The sequence below is a fragment of the Nerophis ophidion genome, linkage group LG14, assembly GCF_033978795.1.
Source record: "Nerophis ophidion isolate RoL-2023_Sa linkage group LG14, RoL_Noph_v1.0, whole genome shotgun sequence".
Taxonomy (NCBI): Eukaryota; Metazoa; Chordata; class Actinopteri; order Syngnathiformes; family Syngnathidae; genus Nerophis; species Nerophis ophidion.
This window is the reverse complement of record NC_084624.1, coordinates 17,104,500-17,128,786: the sequence shown is the minus strand read 5'-3', so window position 1 is coordinate 17,128,786 and position 24,287 is coordinate 17,104,500. Positions and strand designations below refer to the sequence as shown.

The 24,287-nt window shown below is 38.9% G+C and overlaps 1 protein-coding gene across 6 annotated transcripts in view; it reads right to left on the bottom strand.

Annotated features, from left to right (window-relative positions):
- The window catches only part of klhl36 (kelch-like family member 36), a 58,981-nt gene that overhangs the window by 19,253 nt on the left and 15,441 nt on the right, over window positions 1-24,287 (bottom strand). For 4 of the 6 annotated variants that reach the window (XM_061920001.1, XM_061919998.1, XM_061920003.1 and 1 more), the window contains exon 3: window positions 3,728-3,798. In XM_061920001.1, coding sequence (XP_061775985.1) covers window positions 3,728-3,798 — 71 coding nt within the window. Of the gene's footprint in view, window positions 1-3,727; window positions 3,799-17,355; window positions 17,509-24,287 lie in introns of those variants that run through there. The other 2 variants (XM_061920002.1, XM_061919999.1) reach the window with 2 other exon arrangements.

The window sequence follows — 24,287 nt, the reverse complement described above, 5'->3', positions numbered from 1 at the left end:
TGCCCGGGCAGTGTTTCCTTCCAAGACGTGTTGGTAGGATTGAAGAGGTCTTTGAAGTATTCCGTCCATCGATCCACAACATCCGCAGTCGAGGTCAGGAGAACACCATCTCCACCATACACCGTGTTGACATTGCACTGCTTCCCCTTCCTCTCGGTTTCAGATCTGGTCGGCCATTCTTCCCAATCACACCACTCCAGGTTTCACTGTCGTTGCCAATATGACCGTTGAAGTCCCCCAGTAGAACGAGGGAATCACCCGGAGGAGCACTCTCCAGTACTCCCTCGAGTGAATCCAAAAAGAGTGGGTAATCTGAGCTGTCGTTTGGCATATAAGTGCAAACAACAGTCAGGACCCGTCCCCCTCACCCGAAGGCGGAGGTAAGCTACCCTGTCGTCCACTGGGTCGAATGCCAACGTGCAGGCTTTGAGCCGGGGGGCAACAAGAATTAAGAGAGTCCAGCCCCTCTCAAGAGAACAGGTTCCAGAGCCCTTGCTGTACGTCCCAAGAGCTAGTTTATGTAGTGCCCTGCATTCAGCTTCCGCCCAGCTCACATTCCACCCGACCTCTATGGCCCCTGCTATGGGTGGTAAGCCTATTGGAGGGGGGACCCACGTTGCCTCTTCGGGCTGGGACCGGCCACCAGGCGCTCGCCATCGTACCCCACCTCCGGGCCTGGCTCCAGAGGGAGGGAAATCTGGGTCCTTCGTTTGTATTTTTCATAGAGGTCTTCGAGCTGCTCTCTGTCTGATCCCTCACCTAGAACCAGTTTGTCTTGGGAGACCCTAACAGGGGGCATAAAGCCCCCGGACAACATAGCTCCTAGGATCATTGGGACACGCAAACTCCTCTACCACGATAAGGTGGCAGCTCAGAGAGTGTTTATGTATCCCACATATTTATTTTTTATATTGCATGCTTTTTTTGTTTTCTTATATTGTTCTCTTTAGTTTTTATTTATTAATATTTCTAAATGATAATTACCTGGTGCTTCTAAACTGTATTTGGTTGTCTTTCTAAAAGCAATAACAATAAAGAACTTCAGTCATTCATAGACTTTATGTACAAACCCTGTTTCCATATGAGTTGGGAATTTGTGTTAGATGTAAATATAAACAGAATACAATGATTTGCAAATCATTTTCAACCCAAATTCAGTTGAATATGCTACAAAGACAAAATATTTGATGTTCAAACTGATAAACAATTTTTCCCCCCAAATAATCATTAACTTTAGAATTTGATGCCAGCAACACGTGACAAAGAAGTTGGGAAAGGTGGCAATTAATACTAATAAAGTTGAGGAATGCACATCAAACACTTATTTAGAACATCCCACAGGTGTGCAGGTTGATTGGGAATAGGTGGGTGCCATGATTGGGTATAAAAACAGCTTCCCAAAAAATGCTCACAAGAAAGGATGGGGCGAGGTACACCCCTTTGTCCACAACTGCATGAGCAAATAGTCAAACAGTTTAAGAACAACGTTTCTCAAAGTGCAATTGCAAGAAATGTAGGGATTTCAACATCTACGGTCCATAATATCATCAAAAGGTTCAGAGAATCTGGAGAAATCACTCCTCCTAAGCGGCATGGCCGGAAACCAACATTGAATGACCGTGACCTTCGATCCCTTAGACCAGTGGTTCTCAAATGGGGGTACGCATATCCCCGGGAGTACTTGAAGGTATGCCAAGGGGTATGTGAGATTTTTTTTAAATATTCTAAAAATAGCAGCAATTCAAAAATCCTTTATAAATATATTTATTGAATTACTTCAACAAAATATAAATGCAAGTTCATAAACTGTGAAAAAAAAATACAACAATGCAATATTCAGTGTTGACAGCAAGATGTTTTGTGGACATGTTCCATAAATATTGATGTTAAAGATTTCTTTTTTCTTGAATAAATGTTTGGAATAAAGTTCATAAATTCAGATGGATCTCTATTACAATCCCCAAAGAGGGAACTTTAAGCTGATGATTACGTCTATGTGTAGAAATCTTTATTTATAATTAAATCACTGGTTTATTTTTCAAGTTTTTAGTTATTTTTATATATTTTTTTCCAAATAGTTCAAGAAATACCACTACAAATTAGTTAAGTGAAGTGAATTATATTTATATAGCGCTTTTCTCTATTGACTCAAAGCGCTTTACATAGTGAAACCCAATATCTAAATTACATTTAAACCAGTGTAGGTGGCACTGGGAGCAGGTGGGTAAAGTGTCTTGCCCAAGGACACAACGGCAGTGACTAGGATGGCGGAAGCGGGAATCGAACCTGCAACCCTCAAGTTGCTGGCACGGTCGCTCTACCAACCGAGCTATGCCACACCCCAAATTAGCAATATTTTGCACTGTTATACAATTTAATAAATCAGAAACTGATGACATAGTGCTGTAATTTACTTCTTTATCTCCTTTTTTTTTAAAACAAAAATGCTTTGCTCTGATTAGGGGGTACTTGGTTTCAAAAAATGATCACAGGGGGTACATCACTGAAAAAAGGTTGAGAACCACTGCCTCAGACGGCACTGTATAAAAAAACGACATCAATCTCTAAAGGATATCACTACATGGGCTCAGGAAAAACTTCAGAAAACCACTGTCACTAAATACAGTTGGTCGCTACATCTGTAAGTGCAAGTTAAAGCTATTCTATGCAAAGCAAAAGCCATTTATCAACAATATCCAGAAACGCCGCCGGCTTCTCTGGGCCTGAGATCATCTAAGATGGACTGATGCAAAGTGGAGAAGTGTTCTGTGGTCTAACGAGTCCACATTTCAAATAGTTTTTGGAAATATTCGACATCGTGTCATCCGGACCTAAGGGGAAGCGAACCATCCAGACTGTTATCGACGCAAAGTTCAAAAGCCAGCATTTGTGATGGTATGGGGGTGCATTAGTGCCCAAGGCATGAGTAACTTAGACATCTATGAAGGTACCATAAATGCTGAAAGGTACCTACAGGTTTTGGAACAACATATATGCGCCGTCTTTTTCATGAACGCCCCTGCTTATTTCAGCAAGACAATGCCAACCCACATTCAGCACGTGTTACAACAGCGTGGCTTTGTAAAAAAAGAGTGCGGGTACTTTCCTGGCCCGCCTGTAGTCCAGACCTGTCTCCCATCGAAAATGTGTGGCGCATTATGAAGCGTAAAATATGACAGCGGAGACCCCGGACTGTTGAACGACTGAAGCTCTACATAAAACAAGAATGGGAAAAAATTCCACTTTCAAAGCTTCAACAATTAGTTTCCTCAGTTCCCAAACATTTGTTTGTGTTGTTAAAAGAAAAGGTGATGTAACACAGTGGTGAACAGGCCCTTTCCCAACTACTTCGGCACGTGTGGCAGCCAAGAAATTCTAAGTTAATTCTTATTTGCAAAAAAAAAATTAAGTTTATGAGTTTGAACATCAAATATATTGTCTTTGTAGTGCATTCAATTGAATATGGCTAGAAAAGGATTTGCAAATCATTGTATTCCGTTTATATTTGCATCTAACACAATTTCCCAACTCATATGGAAACGGGGTTTGTAGCTTGATTGAGGGGGGTACACACGTCCATAGAAATATGCAAGTGTGCAACATAGCCAACTATAACGCAACCACTTCTCTACATGTACTAGAGGAATCATTTAGGGTGGATACAAACCTCATGAATTTCTAAACATGTCATTCATCTGTTTTGATCAAATATTGATCGCAAACTTACCTTGGATGACTCACTCAGTCGCTGCCGACATACACGGCTTTCAATTTCCATGATGCTGTATTGGTGTTTATCTGAACAAAAATATCAGAAAACAGATCAAAAACATCATAGGAATTTCATCTGTTCGAACTCGTAGGGGTGGGTGATACTACAAATGTTCATGTCAACCTGATACCAAGTAAATTACAGGTTCAGTAATGTTGATACCAATACTTACTAATGAACAATATACAGTCCGCCATGAATACATTTTCAAAGCCAAAAATAGATTTTGGTCTGCCTTTCATGCATTGTAACACTGCTCTGAATGTATATTTAAGTGAAAGACAGGAAGTTTTTCTTGCATTATGCATTTACTAAATGTTTTTATGAACATTTTATTATTTCCAAGACAGTGCAGACTTCAGGAATGTACAGTAAGTGTCTTGTGTGTGCACATCCCGTTATATCTGTTCCACACGTAAACAAGGATTCCCATTTAGACTTTCTTGTGTATTAGGATTTACAACAATCCTTGGCTAATAGCTTCATATTCAAGGGGCCCTATTACGCAAAAAACATTTTTACCTGATGGTACCTGCTTATGTGTACTTGGGATCTGCTTAAGTCCCGAAAACTTGAAATCAAACCATAGAGGCATTGCAGAGATATTTATAAAACAATCTTGCCTTCCTTCATACTCTCTCCATACTGTCCGTTTGGAATTTGTTCCTTTTGTAACGTTTTTGCCATATGTGAAGTCAGTGGATTATCCATAAATGGTGCAAATTTAACTCAAACATCCTTGTATGACTCAGCCAATTAAAGGCCTACTGAAATGAGATTTTCTTATTTTAAACGGGGATATCAGGTCCATTCTATGTGTCATACTTGATCATTTTGCGATATTGCCATATTTTTGCTGAAAGGATTTAGTAAAAAACATCCACGATAAAATTCGCAACTGGAGAAAAGCCCTGCCTCTACAGGAAGTCAAAGACGATGACGTCACAAGTGTGGGGGGTCCTCACATATTCACATTGTTTTTAATGGGAGCCTCCAACAAAAAGTGCTATTCGGACCAAGAAAACGACAATTTCCCGATTCATTTGAGCGAGGACGAAAGATTTGTGTTTGTGGATATTGATAGCGACGGACTAGAAAAAAGAAAAGAAAAAAAAACGCGATTGCAATCGCGTTGCATTGAGACGGATTCATATGTTTTTAGAGACATTTACTGAGATAATTCTGGGAAATCCCTTATCTTTCTATTGTGTTGCTAGTGTTTTAGTGAGTTTAACAGTATCTGATAGTCGGAAGTGTACGTCCACGGCCGGGTGTTGACGCGCAGTGTCTCGGGGAAGTTGACGGCAGCTGTACGGGAGGCGCAAGCTCAGCTGATATCCGGTAAGTGGCGACTTTTTAACCACAATTTTGTCACCAAAACCTGCTGGTTGACAAGTGGTCGGGATCCATGTCCGCTGTGATCCATAGTAAAGTTTCAACTCTGTGAATTTTTAACAAGGAATCACCGTGTGTTTGTGTGGCTAAAGGCTAAAGCTTCCCAACTCCATTGTTCTACTTTGACTTCTGCAATATTAATTGAACAAATTGCAAAAGATTCAGCAAAACAGATCTCCAAAATACTGTGTAATCATGCCGTTAAAGCAGACGACTTTTAGCTGTGTGTGTGCAGCGCTCATATTCATAACAGCCTGTGATGTCACGCGTGCACGTCATCATTACGCGACGTTTTCAAGAAAAAAGTCCCGGAAAATTTAAAATTGCAATTTAGTAAACTAAAAAGGCCGTATTGGCATGTCTTGCAATGTTAATATATCATCATTGATATATAAACTATCAGACTGCGTGGTGGGTAGTAGTGGGTTTCAGTAGGCCTTTAAATTAATGTAAAACAGGCTGTGCTCCAACATCTTGAAGATAAAACCCATTGAAAGAAAATGCGCTGTTGCTTTGACCAGCGCAAGTCACTACACTAACTTTCAGCCTTATCTGAAGTAAAAATTGCCTTACTTTTAACTTTCATTTTTCCACTGTGAGGAAGTCACTTTGAGTGTGTGCAAAGATTAGCCTGCCTAACCACAAACCTTCACAAACCCCCCCCCCCCAAAAAAAATATTTTAATGGCAGGCTTGGTGGCTACTATTTATGGTAATAGAGTGAACAATGAAACGGTAAGTAATTAGGTTAGAAATGTGTGAATAATTTTTTCGCAAAGTTAGCTCGATTTGTCACGTAGCTAGCTTAGTTTTCTAATGTAAGACAGTCATATCACTGTCCACCGGCAAAATAAAGAATGATCTTCCTAAAGAATTATTTTATTGGATCAGTGCCTTCCGTTTTTGGCAATGGACCAGTTAGTATTACAATCCAATATTATTGAGACGGCGTGGCTCGTGTGGCAGAGCGGCCATGCCAGCAACTTTAGGATTCAGGGTTCAATCCCATCCTCTGCCATCTTACTCATGTTCGTTGTGTCCTTGAGCAAGACACTTCACCCTTGATAAGCGCCTTGCATGGCAGCTCCTCCCTTCAGTGTGTAAATGTGTGTATTAATGGTTGAATGTGGAAATAGTGTCAAAGCGCTTAGAGTACCTTGAGGGTAGAAAAGGGCTATAAAAGTACAATCCATTTACCATTTTGTTTGTGATTATGTAGTCCATAGCATAGCTTACTGTATTAGTCAGCCCAATTGTGTATTCTAAGCAACAGCAGTAAGTATTAAGTATTAACAGGTTATAGAATAGAAAAGTCCAGAATTTAGCAATGGAGAGATAATAACTCTGTAGAAGTTTAACCTTAGCCAGCGTTTCGTACCAGCAATTTATGACCCAGCTTCCTTACTTTGTGTCCGCCACGTCAAATCACAGTGAGCCGCATTGTCTCGCTATATCATCCGGGATTTTGTGTTGTGGTGAAAGTCAGGTAAAAGTTACACGGACGGCAGTATTTTGTAACAGACATTTCCACCATGTTTGATCGAGGTAAAATATGTTTACAGCTGACAACAATCATTTTGTCCATATCTAGGATTGTGTTTACTAGAAGTGCAATGGTAACTCACACTACGATCCGTACCTTGGTTTTAGGGCCACGGTTTTGCTTTTTTTCACAGTACGTTTTGGGGGAGAACAACTTTTTTTCCTCTCACTGTTATTTAGTTTTTTTGCTTGTCATCATAAATTTCATTCTGCGGTAAACAAAGTATCAGTTGTGTACTGAATACACCTAACCCTAACACTTTTATTTCAAGTTAACATTTACTAAACACAATTTTCGAATGGTAAATTCTTATTTTAACTACTTGTGTACATCCATGCTTCTCTCCAGTGGTTAGGCAAACAGCAAGTAATGACCAAGTGTTTTGTTTTTTTTAATCTCAAATTCTTTATCTTATAATTAATGAAAATACATTATAATGCAGTTTAAATTTGAGGTACTGTAATGTTTTTATACACAAATTAAAAAATGTTTTTAACAAATAGTGTCTCTCTGCAGAGTTCTTTAGCACATCTTATATACGAAGAGTTGAAAAAAAGCAAACATTAAAAAAAAAGTCTGATTCGCAGTCAAGGCGTTGAGGGGTTCCGGTTTGGTGGCCGCGGGATTAGGTCTCTGCTTTTTGCAGATGATGTGGTACTGATGATTCAAAAATATTTATATATAAAAATGTATTTTATATCCTGATTAAATTAGTTGTTTAATTGTAGATTTATCTTCAAGGTTTAAATGCTACTCAACAAAAATGTCAATCCATTCATCGTAAAACTGCTGAACTCCTTTTTTTTTAACACTAACAAGTCTCAGCAGGCCAACGAAAACAATAATGTGTGTTGATAATTGACAAACTACATTTCCCAGGGGTCATAGCGGGAGCGCAGAATGGAAACGCAGAGGAATAACAAGTACGAATATAGTAAACAAACAATTCATGTGTTGTTGACAGCTACTGTTTCTGCCATATTGTAATAAGCAACAACCATCACACAATTGTCTCGGATCAAACTGTGTCGCAGTGTAGTCAGCTTTTCTTTTCTCTACACTTTGTGCACAACTATCCAATAATTAAATGAAGACAATTCTTTTAAGTTTGCCTTTAAAGACGAGCCTCCCTCAGTCAAATAGTTACTGTAGTACAAAATTTACAATGAATTGATTAACGTGGATCTAAACAAGTTGGAAAAAGTTATTATGGTGTTACCATTTAGTGGTCAATTGTACAAAGTATGTTCTGTACAGTGCAATCTACGAATAAAAGTCTCAATCAATACAACATGCCGACAATTCATATAGTTAGTACAACATGCCGACAATTCATATAGTTAGTGCAACATGCCGAAATTTTAGATCAGGGGTGTCAAACTCAAACACAGAGTGGGCCAAAATTTTAAACTGAGCAAAGCCGCCGGCCAATGTTGAACAAACCTTTTATTAGAGACCCCAACAAGTTTTGCATTAAATATTGAACCAGCAAGGCTTATATAACTTTATAGTGACATGCAAAATTGAGTTTCAAATAATAATAATGATAATTAACAAAATATATATGGCATATCAAATAAAATGTAAATACAAATTTAATGCCTCTTTTCTATCAAGATAAACTTTTTCCACAGGCCAATAATACATTTGAAAATAAAATAACAATAATGAATGAATCAAACATTCAAGCCTTGAAGTAGCAAGAGAAAGTGCATGAATAAAACGTTAATTATTGCTCAGTTTGCTACACTGATTTGCTTTAACACTGAATATGGAACAAGCAACGCTTATATAATTTGATGGATAGATAGATAGACAGACAGACAGACAGACAGACAGACAGACAGACAGACAGACAGACAGACAGACAGACAGACAGACAGACAGACAGACAGACAGATAGATAGATAGATAGATAGAACTTTATTGATTCCTTCAGGAGAGCTCCTTCAGGAAAATTAAACAATAGTGAAATAAAATAAAATAAAATAGTGCGTTCTTGTTTGGTGTGGGTTTACAGTGTGGTGCATATTTGTAACAGTGTTGAAGTTGTTTATATGGCCACCCTTAGTGTGACTTGTATGGCTGTTGACCAAGTATGTATCACATTCACTTGTGTGCGTGTAAAAACCGCATTTATTATGTGACTTGGCCGGCACGCTGTTTGCATGGAGGAAAAGCGGATGTGATGACAGGTTTGTAGAAAACGCTAAAGGCAATGCCTTTTTAGGCACGCCCCCAATATTGTTGTCCGGGTGGTAATCGGGAGAAATTTGGGAAAATGGTTGCCCCGGGAGATTTTCGGGAGGGGCACTGAAGTTCGGGAGTCTCCCAGGAAAATTGGGAGGGTTGCCAAGTATTAGCGGTGAATGCGGTGCCGCTGTATAATACGGGCGGGCCAGCTCTAATGTTAATTTGATATTGCCTCAAGGGCCAAATGAAATAACACGGCGGGCCAGAGTTTGACACCCATGTTTTAGATGGTTAGTACAACATGTCGACAATTCATATAGTTAGTACAACATGCCGACAATTCATATAGTTAGTACAACATTCCAACAATTCATATAGTTAGTACAACATTCCAACAATTCATATAGTTAGTACAACATGCCAAAAATGTATATTCATATAGTTAGTACAACATGCCGACAATTCATATAGTTAGTACAACATGCCGACAATTCATATAGTTAGTACAACATTCCAACAATTCATATAGTTAGTACAACATGCCAAAAATGTATATTCATATAGTTAGTACAACATGCCGACAATTAATATTCATATAGTTAGTGCAACATGTCAACAATTAATATCGTTGGTACAACATGCCGACAATTCATATACAAACCCCGTTTCCATATGAGTTGGGAAATTGTGTTTGATGTAAATATAAACGGAATACAATGATTTGCAAATCATTTTCAACCCATATTCAGTTAAATATGCTACAAAGACAACATATTTGATATTCAAACTGATAAACATTTTTGTTTTTGCAAATAATCATTAACTTTAGAATTTGATGCCAGCAACACTTGACAAAGAAGTTGGGAAAGGTGGCAATAAATACTGATAAAGTTGAGGAATGCTCATCAAACACTTATTTGGAACATCCCACTGGTGTGCAGGCTAATTGGGAATAGGTGGGTGCCATGATTGGGTATAAAAACAGCTTCCCAAAAAATGCTCAGTCTTTCACAAGAAAGGATGGGGCGAGGTACACCTCTTTGTCCACAACTGCGTGAGCAAATAGTCAAACAGTTTAAGAACAACGTTTCTCAAAGTGCAATTGCAAGAAATTTAGGGATTTCAACATCTACGGTCCATAATATCATCAAAAGGTTCAGAGAATCTGGAGAAATCACTCCACATAAGCAGCATGGCCGGAAACCAAGATTGAATGACCGCGACCTTCGATACCTCAGACAGCACTGTATCAAAAACCAACATCACTCTCTAAAGGATATCACCACATGGGCTCAGGAACACTTCAGAAAACCACTGACACTAAATACAGTTCGTTGCTACATCTGTAAGTGCAAGTTAAAGCTCTACTATTCAAAGCAAAAGCCATTTATCAACAACATCCAGAAACGCCGCCGGCTTCTCTGGGCCCGAGATCATCTAAGATGGACTGATGCAAAGTGGAAAAGTGTTCTGTGGTCTGACGAGTCCACATTTCAAATTGTTTTTGGAAATATTCGACATCGTGTCATCCGGACCAAAGGGGAAGCCAACCATCCAGACTGTTATCGACGCAAAGTTCAAAAGCCAGCATCTGTGATGGTATGGGGGTGCATTAGTGCCCAAGGCTTACACGTCTGTGAAGGCACCATTATTGCTGAAAGGTACATACAGGTTTTGGAACACATATGCTGCCATCTAAGCGCCGTCTTTTTCATGGACGCCCCTGCTTATTTCAGCAAGACAATGACAAGCCACATTCAGCACGTGTTACAACGGCGTGGCTTCGTAAAAAAAGAGTGCGGGTACTTTCCTGGCACGCCTGCAGTCCAAACCTGTCTCCCATCGAAAATGTGTGGCGCATTATGAAGCGTAAAATACGACAGCGAAAACCCCGGACTGTTGCACGACTGAAGCTCTACATAAAACAAAAATGGGAAAGAATTCCCCTTTCAAAGCTTCAACAATTAGTTTCCTCAGTTCCCAAACGTTTATTGAGTGTTGTTAAAAGAAAAAGGGATGTAACACAGTGGTGAACATGCCCTTTCCCAACTACTTGGGCACGTGTTGCAGACATGAAATTCTAAGTTAATTAATATTTGTAAAAAAAAAAAAGAAAGTTTATGGAATTTGAACATCAAATATCTTGTCTTTGTCGTGCAATCAATTGAATATGGTTTGAAAAAGGATTTTCAAATCATTGTATTCTGTTTATATTTACATCTAACACAATTTCCCAACTCATATGGAAACGGGATTTGTAGTTAGTACATGTCGACAATTCATATAGTTAGTACCAGGGCTGGGTAATATATAGATATATACGATGTATCGCGGGTTTGTCTCTGCGTGATATAGAAAATGACTATATCGTAATATTCGAGTATACGTTCTCGCGCAGTTGCTTTTAGCTGCGGGCATTACACTTCAGGCTCTTCTCACTCTTTCCTGTCTCTCATTCTCACAGACAAGCAGGCGCACATTCTTACATACGTCACATACTGTCACATCATACGTCACATACGTGTCCGCCCTCGCCCAGCAGAGAGGTAGCAGACTGGGCTATGTTAGCTGCTAACGTAGCAGTATGAGTGGGAATACGAGAGAAAGAAGGTGCGGATCTGGTAACAAATGAAGGAAGACTTAATTCCGAATAAAAACAGCAGGGGGTCTGGCGGCGGTTCAGCTTTAAGTGGGAATATGTCGAAAAGACATCCGTAATTTGGCAAGTGTGGGGCAAAAGCGTTGCTATAAAAAGTAGCATTAATGCTAATATGTAGCATCATTTGAAAAGTCACTCGCTTGAGAATGAAGAGAATTTCATGACGTTTGTCGTAACCTGCCTCATAGTGAAGGGCGAATACTATTATGCAGCTAATTTGTATTTGACACTTAAAGGGGAACATTATCACAATTTCAGAAGGGTTGAAACCAATAAAAATCAGTTCCCAGCAGCTTATTTTATTTTTTAAAGTACCTGTTTTTAGCTATCTGTGAAGCCACCGTCCATTTTCCTGTGACGTCATCCAGTGATGCCAATACAAACAAAATGGCGGATACCACAGCAAGATATAGCGACATTAGCTCGGATTCAGACTCGGATTTCAGCGGCTTAAGCGATTCAACAGATTACGCATGTAAAAGGATGGTTGGAGTATGGAGGCAGATAGCGAAAACGAAATTGAAGAAGAAACTGAAGCTATTGAGCGAATAGCTATTGACGCTTTTCGGCCATGTCTGCCTTAACATCGCCAGTAAAATGTGCAGACCAACCGATCGGGATTTTCGCATTGACACTGGAGCAACTTAAATCTGTCGATTGGTAAGTGTTTGGTTGGCATTAAATGTGGGTGGAGGGAAACGCTGGATGCAAATACACCTACAAATGTACATACAGGTAGCCTAAATAGCATGTTAGCATTGATTAGCTGGCAGTCATGCCACGACCAAATATGTCTGATTAGCACATAAGTCAATAACATCAACAAAACTCACCTTTGTGATTTCGTTGACTTTATAGTTGGAAATGCATCTGCTTTGAGTGTCGCAGTATATCCGTTCATCTCTGTGCCATGTCTGTCGTAGCATCGCCAGTAAAATGTGCGGACCAAACGAGGGACTTTCGCATCTCTTGGCACTGGTGTACTTGAATCCGTCGATTGGTAAGTGTTTGTTTGGCATTAAATGTGGATGGAGGAAAAGGCTGCATGCAAATATAGCTACAAATGAGACATAATGATGCAATATGTACTTACAGCTAGCCTAAATAGCATGTTAGCATCGATTAGCATGCCGTGCTAATCGATGCACATTCTACATAAATCAACTTGAATCCGTCCCTGATCGTGTTGTTACATCCTCCGACAACACACCGACGAGGCATGATGTCTCCAAGGTACCGGAAAACAGTCGAAAAAAACGGAAAATAACAGAGCTGATTTGACTTGCTGCGTGTAAAGTGTTTGAGAAAATGGCGTTGACTACCTACGTGACGTCACATTTTGACGTCATCGCTCCGAGAGCAAATGATAGAATGGCGTCCAATTCGCCAAAATTCACCCATTTAGAGTTTGGAAATCGGTTGAAAAAATATATGATCTTTTTACTGCAACATCAAGGTATATATTGACGCTTACATAGGTCTAGTGCTAATGTTCCCCTTTAAAATGTGTCTGACAAACTTACACTTTATGTTTTGGAAATGACTTGAATGTTTGTGCCATTGCTTAATAACTTTAATTAATACACTATTGATCAATTGAATTAGTTGTGATTTCCCTCTCTGTATGAAAGTTTACAAGTAGCATATATGAATTCAGTATGAAGAAGAATGTTTTAATGTATACACATATAATCATCATACTGCTGTGATTATATACATCAAGTGTTCATTCAAGGCCATTATCATAATATATATCGTATATATCGCGATATGGCCTAAAAAGATTGCGATATTAAATAAAGGCAATATCGCCCAGTCCTAGTTAGTACAACATGTCGACAATTCATATAGTTAGTACATGCCGACAATTCATATAGTTAGTACAACATATCGACAATTCATATAATTAGTACATGTTGACAATTCATATAGTTAGTACAACATGCCGACAATTCATATTCATATAGTTAGTACAACATGCCGACAATTCATATAGTTAGTACAACACGCCAACAATTCATATTCATATAGTTAGTACAACATGCCAACAATTCATATTCATATAGTTAGTACAACATGCCGACAATTCATATAGTTAGTACAACATGCCAAAAAATCATAAAGTTAGTACAACATGCCAAAAATTCATATAGTTAGTATAACATGCCAAAAATTCATAAAGTTAGTACAACATGCCAAAAATTCATATTCATATAGTTAGTACAAAATGCCGACAATTCATATTCATATAGTTAGTACAACATGCCAACAATTCACATGGTTAGTACAACATGTCGAAAATTCATATAGATCAGGAGTCGGCAACCTTTACCACTCAAAGAGCCATTTTGACCGGTTTCACAAAATAAAGAAGACAATGGGAGCAGCAACCATTCTAGCGAATATCTGCTGATTGTCACGCAGATAACAATAATATGGGCGTGCCATGAAGCCACTGCCTTTGATGCCTTCTACAACACGTGCAAACAGCTTGCCAGCCCAGCAACATGTTATATTTGGCTTCCGCAGATGCACTTACACAACTGCAAGGCATACTTGTTCAACAGCCATACAGGTTACACTGAAGGTTGTGATATAAACAACTTTAACACTCTTACTAATTTGCGCCACACTGTGAACCCACACCAAGCAAGAATGACAAACACATTTTTGGAGAACATCCGCACTGTAACACATTATAAACGCAACATAACAATTACCCAGAATCCCCTGCACCCATGACTCTTCCAGGCTATATTATACACCCCGCAAGCACCAAAACCCACCAACACCACCACCGTGCGTCGGTTGAGGTGGGCGGGGTTGGAGGCGCGGGGGTGTATAATATAGCCTGGAAGAGTAATGGATGCAGGGGATTCTGGGTAGTTGTTATGTTGTGTCACTGTGAGGATGTTCTCCCGAAATGTGTTTGTCATTATTGTTTGGTGTAGGTTCACAGTGTGGCGCATATTAGTAAGAGTGTTAAAGTTGTTTATATCACAACCTTCAGTGTAACCTGTATGGCTGTTGACCAAGTATGCCTTGCAATCCTGTACGTGTGACGATAGAAGCAGCAAAATGCATGCGTCTGGCCCGCACGCAGGTAGCGTGGTATAAAGGCGGGCGCGATGACATGCTTTAGAGGACTTTAAAAATAAAGCCATCACGGCACACCCTCAACATTGTAGTCCGAGTGAAAATCGGAGAATGTTAACCCCGGGTGATGTCCGGGAGAGGCACCAAAATCCAGAAACCCCCCGAAACAATCGGGGGGGTTGGCAATTATGCAGCAGAGCCACATCAGAGTGGCCAAAGAGCCACATGCGGCTCCGGAGCCACGGGTTGCTGACCCCTGATATAGTTAGTACAAGATGTCGACAATTCCTACAGTTAGGACAACATGTCGACAATTCATATTCATATAGTTAGTACAACATGCCAGCAATTCATATAATTAGTACAACATGCTGACAATTCATATTCATATAGTTAGTACAACATGCTAACAATTCATATAGTTAGTACAACTTGTCGACAATTCATATAGTTAGTACAACATGCTAACAATTCATATAGTTAGTACAACTTGTCGACAATTCATATAGATAGTACAACATGCTAACAATTCATATAGTTAGTACAACTTGTCGACAATTCATATAGTTAGTGCAACATGCTAACAATTCATATAATTAGTACAACTTGTCGACAATTCATATAGTTAGTACAACATGCCGACAATTCATATTCATATAGTTTGTGCAACACCCCAACAATTCATATAGTTAGTACAACATGATAACAATTCATATTCATATAGTTTGTACAACATGCCGACAATTCATATTCATATAGTTAATGCAACATGTCGACAATACATATAGTTAGTACAACATGCCGACAATTAATATAGTTAGTACAACATGTCGACAATACATATAGTTAGTACAGCACGCCAACAAGTCATATAGTTAGTACAACATGTCGACAATTAATATAGTTAGTAAAACATGTCGACAATTAATATAGTTAGTACAACATGCCAACAAGTCATAAAGTTAGTACAACATGTCGACAATTCATATAGTTAGTACAACATGTCAACAAGTCATATAGTTAGTACAACATGCCAACAAGTCATATAGTTAGTACAAGATGTCGACAAGTCATATAGTTAGTACAAGATGTCGACAATTAATATAGTTAGTACAACATGCCAACAAGTCATATAGTTAGTACAACACGCCAACAATTTATATAGTTAGTACAACACGCCAACAATTTATATAGTTAGTACAACACGCCAACAAGTCATATAGTTAGTACAACATGCCAACAAGTCATATAGTTGGTACAACATTTCGACAAATCATATAGTTAGTACAACATGCCAACAAGTCATATAGTTAGTACAACATGCCAACAAGTCATACAGTTAGTACAACATGCCAACAATTCATATAGTTAGTACAACATGCCAACAATTCATATAGTTAGTATAGCATGGCAACAATACATATAGTTAGTACAACACGCCAACAAGTCATATAGTTAGTACAACATGCCAACAAGTCATATAGTTAGTACAACACGCCAACAAGTCATATAGTTAATACAACATGCCAACAAGTCATATAGTTAGTACAACACGCCAACAAGACATATAGTTAATACAACATGCCAACAAGTCATATAGTTAGTAGAACATGCCAACAAGTCATATAGTTAGTACAACACGCCAACAAGTCATATAGTTAGTACAACACGCCAACAAGACATATAGTTAGTACAACATGTCAACAAGTCATACAGTTAGTAAAACACGCCAACAAGTCATATAGTTAGTACAACACGCCAACAAGACATATAGTTAGTACAACATGTCAACAAGTCATATAGTTAGTACAACACGCCAACAAGTCATATAGTTAGTACAACACGCCAACAAGACATATAGTTAGTACAACATGTCAACAAGTCATATAGTTAGTACAACACGCCAACAAGTCATATAGTTAGTACAACACGCCAACAAGACATATAGTTAGTACATGTCAACAAGTCATATAGTTAGTACAACACGCCAACAAGTCATGTAGTTAGTACAACATGTCAACAAGTCATATAGTTAGTACAACACGCCAGCAAGACATATAGTTAATACAACATTTCGACAATACATATAGTTAGTACAACATGCAGACAATACATATAGTTAGTACAACATGCCGACAATTTATATAGTTAGTACATGTCGACAAGTCATATAGTTAAGTTAATACAACATGCCAACAATACATATAGTTAGTACAACACGCCAACAAGTCATATAGTTAGTACAACATGCCAACAATTCATATAGTTAGTACAACACGCCAACAAGTCATATAGTTAGTACAACACGCCAACAAGACATATAGTTAATACAACATGCCAACAAGTCATATAGTTAGTACAACACGCCAACAATTCATATAGTTAGTACAACATGCCAACAAGTCATATAGTTAGTACAACATGCCACCCATTCATATAATTAGTACAACACGCCAACAATTTATATAGTTAGTACAACATGTCGACAATACACATAAGTTACATGGCATGTTACATATATTATGTAGCTACATAGCATTAGCACAGCTGCAATTCTGGTGAAAATATCCACATTTTGTTATTCTATTGGTTACAAAAGTCGAGAATAATGTGTTGGTGTAAATTATTCCTCCAGCAACTGAGCAAGTAAGCATGTGTTCGCCCACAAAGATGTAACATGACTACTAAAAAGCCTCACCATAACACGGGATTTTCGTCAGGTTTCATCTTCTTCATTATCATCATCTTCTTCTTTTTCTGACCGCTGTCACTTCTTCTTCTGTGGTTTAATGACGGCTGACAAGCAACCTTGTGGCGTGCATTACCGCCATCTGCTGAACTGGAGTGTGAATCGTCTTTTTCTTAATTTTGATTTCCTTCAAACTGGATGCATTTCAGGCGTGTTGCTGCCCTCCACTGGTGCTTATTCGATTTCCTTCAACGCCTCAGATCTTTTTGTATGTGCAGCCTTTTGGAGGGAATTCAGAACGAGCTTTTGCACTATTCGGTGTTCCCAGTTTAATATGCTTTAGGTCACAGGTGTCAGACTCAAGGCCCGCGGGCCAGATGTGGCCCTTCACTTCATTTTATACAGCCCACAAAAGCCTGGAGATAATATGTGTCAATAAAATAGATTTTCTTTCTTTACTTTCTTATTTTCTTACTTAAAGGCCTACTGAAATGAGATTTTCTAATTTAAACGGGGATAGCAGGTCCATTTTATGTGTCATACTTGATCATTTCGCGATATTGACATATTTTTGCTGAAAGGATTAAGTAGAGAACATCCACGATAAAGTTCGCAACTGGAGAAAGTCGCAGACGATGACATCACATGTTGATGGCTCCTCACATATTCACATTGATTTTAATGGGAGCTTCCAATAAAAACAGCTATTCGGATAGAGAAAACAACAATTTCCCCATTAATTTGAGCAAGGATGAAAGATCCGTGTTTGAGGATATTGATAGCGACGGACTAGAAAAAAACAAAAAAAAACGTGATTGCATTGAGATGGATTCATATGTTTTTAGACACATTTACTAGGATAATTCTGGGAAATCCCTTATCTTTCTATTGTGTTGCTTGTGTTTTAGTGAGTTAAACAGTACCTGATAGTCGGAAGTGTACGTCCACGGCCGGGTGTTGACGCGCAGTGTCTCAGGGAAGTCGACGGCAGGTCTATGGGCGGCACAAGCTCAGCTGATATCCGGTAAGAAGCGACTTTTTAACCACAATTTTCTCACCGAAAACTGCTGATTGACGTTCGGTTGGGATCCATCACCGCTCTGATCCACTGAAAAGTTTCACCTCCGTGAATTATAAACAAGGAATCACCGTGTGTTTGTGTGGCTAAAGGCTAAAGCTTCCCAACTCCGTCTTTCTACTTTGACTTCTCCAATATTAATTGAACAAATTGCAAAAGATTCAGCAACACAGATCTCCAAAATACTGTGTAATTATGCGGTTAAAGCAGACGACTTTTAGCTGTGTGTGTGCGCAACGCTCATATTTCCTAACAGTCCGTGACGTCACGCATACACGTCATCATTACGCGACATTTTCAACAAAAAACTCGCGGGAAATTTAAAATTGCAATTTAGTAAACTAAAAAGGACGTATTGGCATGTGTTGCAATGTTAATATTTCATCATTGATGTATAAACTATCAGACTGCGTGGTCGGTAGTAGTGGATTTCAGTAGGCCTTTAAAGGCCTACTGAAACCCACTACTACCCACGTCACGGACCGTTAGGAAATATGAGCGCTGCGCACACAGACAGCTAAAAGCCGTCTGCTTTAACGGCATAATTACACAGTATTTTGGACATCTGTGTTGCTGAATTTTTTGCAATTTGTTCAATTAATAATGGAGAAATCAAAGTAGAAAGATGGAGTTGGGAAGCTTTAGCCTTTAGCCACACAAACACATGGTGATTTGTTGTTTAAAATTCCCGGAGGTGAAACTTTCCTTAGGATCAGAGCGGTCAAGCGAACATGGATCCCGACCAAATGTCACCCAGCAGTTTTTGGTGAGAAAATTGTGGTAAAAAGTCGCCACTTACCGGAGATCAGCTGAGCTTGTGCCGTCCACACAGCTGCCGTCGACTTCCATCAGACACTGGCCTCAAGACACCCGTGGACACACCCTTACGACTATCAGGTACTATTAAACTCACTAAAACACTAGCAACACAATAGAAAGATAAGGGATTTCCCAGAATTATCCTAGTAAATATGTCTAAAAACACCTGAATCCGTCCCACTGCAATCGCCTTTTTTTTTAAACTAGATTATTATTATTTTATTTTTTTTCTAGTCCATCGCTATCAATATCATCATCCACGAATCTTTCATCCTCGCTCAAATTAATGGGGAAATTGTCGTTTTCTCGGTCCGAATAGTTATTTTTGTTGGAGGCTCCCATTAAAAACAATGTGAGGATGTGAGGAGCCCTCAAAGGGTGACGTCATCGTTTGCGAGTTCCGGTAAAAGAAGGGCTTTTTTGTTAGTGACCAAAAGTTGCAAACTTTATCGTGGATGTTCTCTACTAAATCCTTTCAGCGAAAATATGGCAATATCGAGAAATGATCAAGTATGACACATAGAATGGACCTGCTATCCCCGTTTAAATAAGAAAATCTCATTTCAGTAGGCCTTTAAGGTATTAGGTTGTTTTTTTTGTAGATTAACAGGGAAAAATTGTGTCCAAAATTGCAACAAATATTACAATATTTAACGTTTTTGGTCAAAATCCAAATAAATACTTGAATATCTGCTTAACTTATGATTTTGAAGCAAGTTATCCATCAAATTGTACACTATAAAAATTACCATGGATACTACTGTAAAATTGAGGGATTTTTTACAGCGTAAGTTAAAAAAATTACCAATGTTTGTTTCTTTACAGTAAAAATCTGTCGACTAAGTCGAATTTAAGTTCTTTTTTTTCTTTTTTTTTATATATATATTTTTTTACTGTAAATTACATGGTTTATGATTTTATGGTAACACATTTTATTATGGTAAAGAGCTAGCAGCGGAGTTGCAAAAATAAAATTAAACAGCGGGATTGTATTTTTATTTATTTATATATATATGTATTTCTGTGTTGGCCCTGCGATGAGGTGGCGACTTGTCCAGGGTGTACCCTGCCTTCCGCCCGATTGTAGCTGAGATAGGCGCCAGCGCCCCCCGCGACCCCGAAAGGGAATAAGCGGTAGAAATGGATGGATGGATGGATGTATTTATTGTCACGACTCTCTTGCCTCTTCCCACCATAGACACTGGCGGTCACCACACCCGTGACCACACTACTCCGACTTTCAGGTACCATATAATCTCACTAAAACACTAGTAACACAATAAGCAGATATGAGATTTTCCAGAATTATCCTAGTAAATGTGTCTAATAACATCTGAATCGCTCCCACTGCCCTCGCCTTTTTTTTTCTATTCCTTCACTCACTATCCTCATCCACAAATCTTTCATCCTCGCTCAAATTAATGGGTAAATCGTCGCTTTCTCGGTCCGAATCGCCCTCGCTGCTGTTGGCCATTATTGTAAACAATGTGAGGATGTGAGGAGCTCCACAATCCCTGACGTCACGCGCACATCGTCTGCTACTTCCGGTACAGGCAAGGCTTTTTTATTAGCGACCAAAAGTTGCGAACTTTATCGTCGATGTTCTCTACTAAATCCTTTCAGCAAAAATATGGCAATATCGCAAAATAATCAAGTATGACACATAGAATGGACCTGCTATCCCCGTTTGAATAAGAAAATCACATTTCAGTAGGCCTTTAACTGGGTAAAGAACTTAGCCAATGTACTAATATTGATTAGTTAAGACAACACAAATTATTGAGGCAAAGTCTCTGCTATTACAATCAGATACATATTATGGGGCAGGGGTGGGAACTAATAAGCATCTGCTTCTTCCTCGTGCAAATGTGATTGTACTAATTGTTTTTGTTTTAATATGATCTACATCTAGTGGAACCTATTTTTGGGGCAGATTAGAATAATAGGGAAGGATGAACAAATGCATAGAAGCTTTCCTATTTAAATTCTAAATATAATATAATGCCACTCAGTTGCAACTCGGTGATTGTACTAATTGTTCAAAAATTTCGAAATATGATCTACATGTAGTGGAACCTGGGCTTCACGGTGGCAGAGGGGTTAGTGCGTCTGCCTCACAATACGGAGGTCCTGCAGTCCTGGGTTCAATCCCACGCTCGGGATCTTTCTGTGTAGAGTTTGCATGTTCTCCCCGTGAATGCGTGGGTTCCCTCCGGGTACTCCGGCTTCCTCCCACCTCCAAAGACATGCTCCTGGGGATAGGTTGATTGGCAACACTAAATTTGCCCTAGTGTGTGAATGTGAGTGTGAATGTTGTCTGTCTATCTGTGTTGGCCGTGTGATGAGGTGGCGACTTGTCTAGGGTGTACCCCGCCTTCCGCCCGATTGTAGCTGAGATAGGCGCCAGCGCCCCCCGCGTCCCCAAAAGGGAATAAGCGGTAGAAAATGGATGGATGTAGTGGAACCTATTTTGGGGGAAGAATAGAATAATAGGCAAGGATAAAAAAATCTAAAAAAAAAAAAAAAAGCATAGAATCTTTCTTATTTTAATTCTAAATATAATACAACGCCACTCAGTTTGACTCCGTTAATCACGCGATACTGTTGGATAAGTTTAGAGCAATCGTATTTGATAAAACCTCATCGAGCTGGATGCAATCTTACCTGGAGGGGAGGAAACAGGTGATAGGGGTGAACGGCACCCTGTCCCCCACCTCTCAATAAGCTGTGGAGTCCCCCAAGGCAGTATATTAGGGTCTTTATTGTTCCTAATATACGTAAATGACATGTCTGTGAATTGTTCCTGTTTGCGGATGACTCGACCCTGCTGGTATTCGACAAGGAAAAAATCTTCAGTTCTGAACTCCGTTGTGTTTGCACCTGGCTCACTGAAAATAAAATATCCATACATTTAGGTAAAACGGAATCCATCCTATTTGGGTCCAAAATCAACCTTAAGAAAGTCAGTGACTTCACTATAAAAGTGGGTGACATTGTTATCACCAGGAAAGATGAGGTCACCTACCTAAGTTCCATTCTAGAAGCTAATCTTTCCTGTGATAAAATGGCAACCAATGTAATCAAAAAGGTCAACCGACAAACAAGATTCCTCTACAGAATCTCCTCTCTGGTCAACAAAAGCACCTTGAAGATTCTAGCGGGAACTCTCATTCAACCCTTTTTCCATTACCCTTGCACCTCCTGGTACCCCAGCACCTCCAAAATCCTAAAAATTAAGACTCCAAACATCCCAGAACAAGCTAGTCAGGTTACTTTTATACCTCCACCCCAGATCCCACCTCACTCCTACCCACTTCTACAAAGTGGGCTGGCTCAGGGTGGAGGACAGAGTAAAACAACTTGCACTGAGCCTAGTTTATAAAATCCGCTACACCTCCCTGATACCGAAGTACTTGTCAAACTACTTCCAGAATGAAATGTCCGCCATAACCACAACACCAGGGGGAGCTCCACAAACCATGTTAAACCCAGATTCCGATCTAACAAAGGTCTTAACTCATTCTCTTTCTATGTCGAAGCAATTGTTGATGACTGGAGTATTGATTTCAACCAAACCTAACCCCCTGGATTGTAAAAGTGTAAATAATTCAATGTATATACTTTGATGATTAACTTGTATGATGACTGTATTATGCTGATAGTATATGTTTGTACCATCACTTGATTAACATGGACCCCGACTTAAACAAGTTGAAAAACTTATTCGGGTGTTACCATTTAGTGGTCAATTGTACGGAATATGTACTGAACTGTGCAATCTACTAATAAAAGTTTCAATCAATCAATCATTTAGTTGCAACTCGGTGATTGTACTAACTATTTAAACATTTTGAAATATGATCTACATCTAGTGGGACCTATTTGGGGGGCAGAATAGATTAATAAAGAAGGATAAAAAAAATGTGATTTACATCTACTTGAATCTATTTTGGGGGCAGGATAGAATAATAGGGAATGATAAAAAATCTAAAAAAAAATGCATGAAATTTTTCTTATTTAAATTCTAAATACAATACAATGCCACTCAGTTGCAACTCGGTGATCGTACTAATTATTTAAACATTTCGAAATATGATCTACACCTGGTGGAACCTATTTTGGGGGCAAAATAGAATACTAGGGAAGGATGATAAATCTAAAAAAAAATGCATAGAATTTTTCTTATTTAAATTCTAAATACAATATAACACAACTCTGTGATTGTACTAATTATTTTTAAAAATCGAAATATGATCTACATTTAGTGGAACCTATTTTCGGGGCAGAGTATAATAAATATTAGGGAAGGATGAAAAATCTAAAAAAAAAATTTTGCAAAGAATCTTTCTTATTTTAATTCTAAATATAATATAACACCACTCGGTTATTATACTAATTATTTAAACATTTTGAAATATGATATATATCTAGTGCAGGGGTCGGCATCCTTTACCACTCAAAGAGCCATTACAACCCGTTTCACAAAATGAGGAAGACAATGGTAGCCGCAACTATTCTCGGCAATATCTGTTGGTGGTCACCCAGATGACAAGAATAAGGGCATGCTATAAAGCCATTGCCTTAAACACCTTCTACAACATGTACAAACTGCTTGCCAGTCCAGCAACATGATGTGAGAGGGTTCCGCAAACACATGCACACGACTGGAAGGCATATTGGGTGACACAGAGTACACTGACGGTTGTGATATAAACAACTTTAACACTCCTACTATTATGCGCCACATTGTGAAACCACACAAAAGAAGAATGACAAACACATTTCGGGAGAAAATCCTCACAGTAACACAACATAAACGCAACACAACAAATACCCAGGATCCTTTGCATCCATGACACAGCCTGACTATGTTAGCACCAAACCCCGCCCACCTCAACCACGCAGGGAGGGGGGTTGAAATAAAGTTTCGAAACATAGTTTATCTTCAGTTTCGAACCTTTAAAATTCAAAATTCAACCGAAAAAAAAGAAGAGAAAAACTAGCTAATTTGAATCTTTTTGAAAAAATTTTAAAAATAATTTAT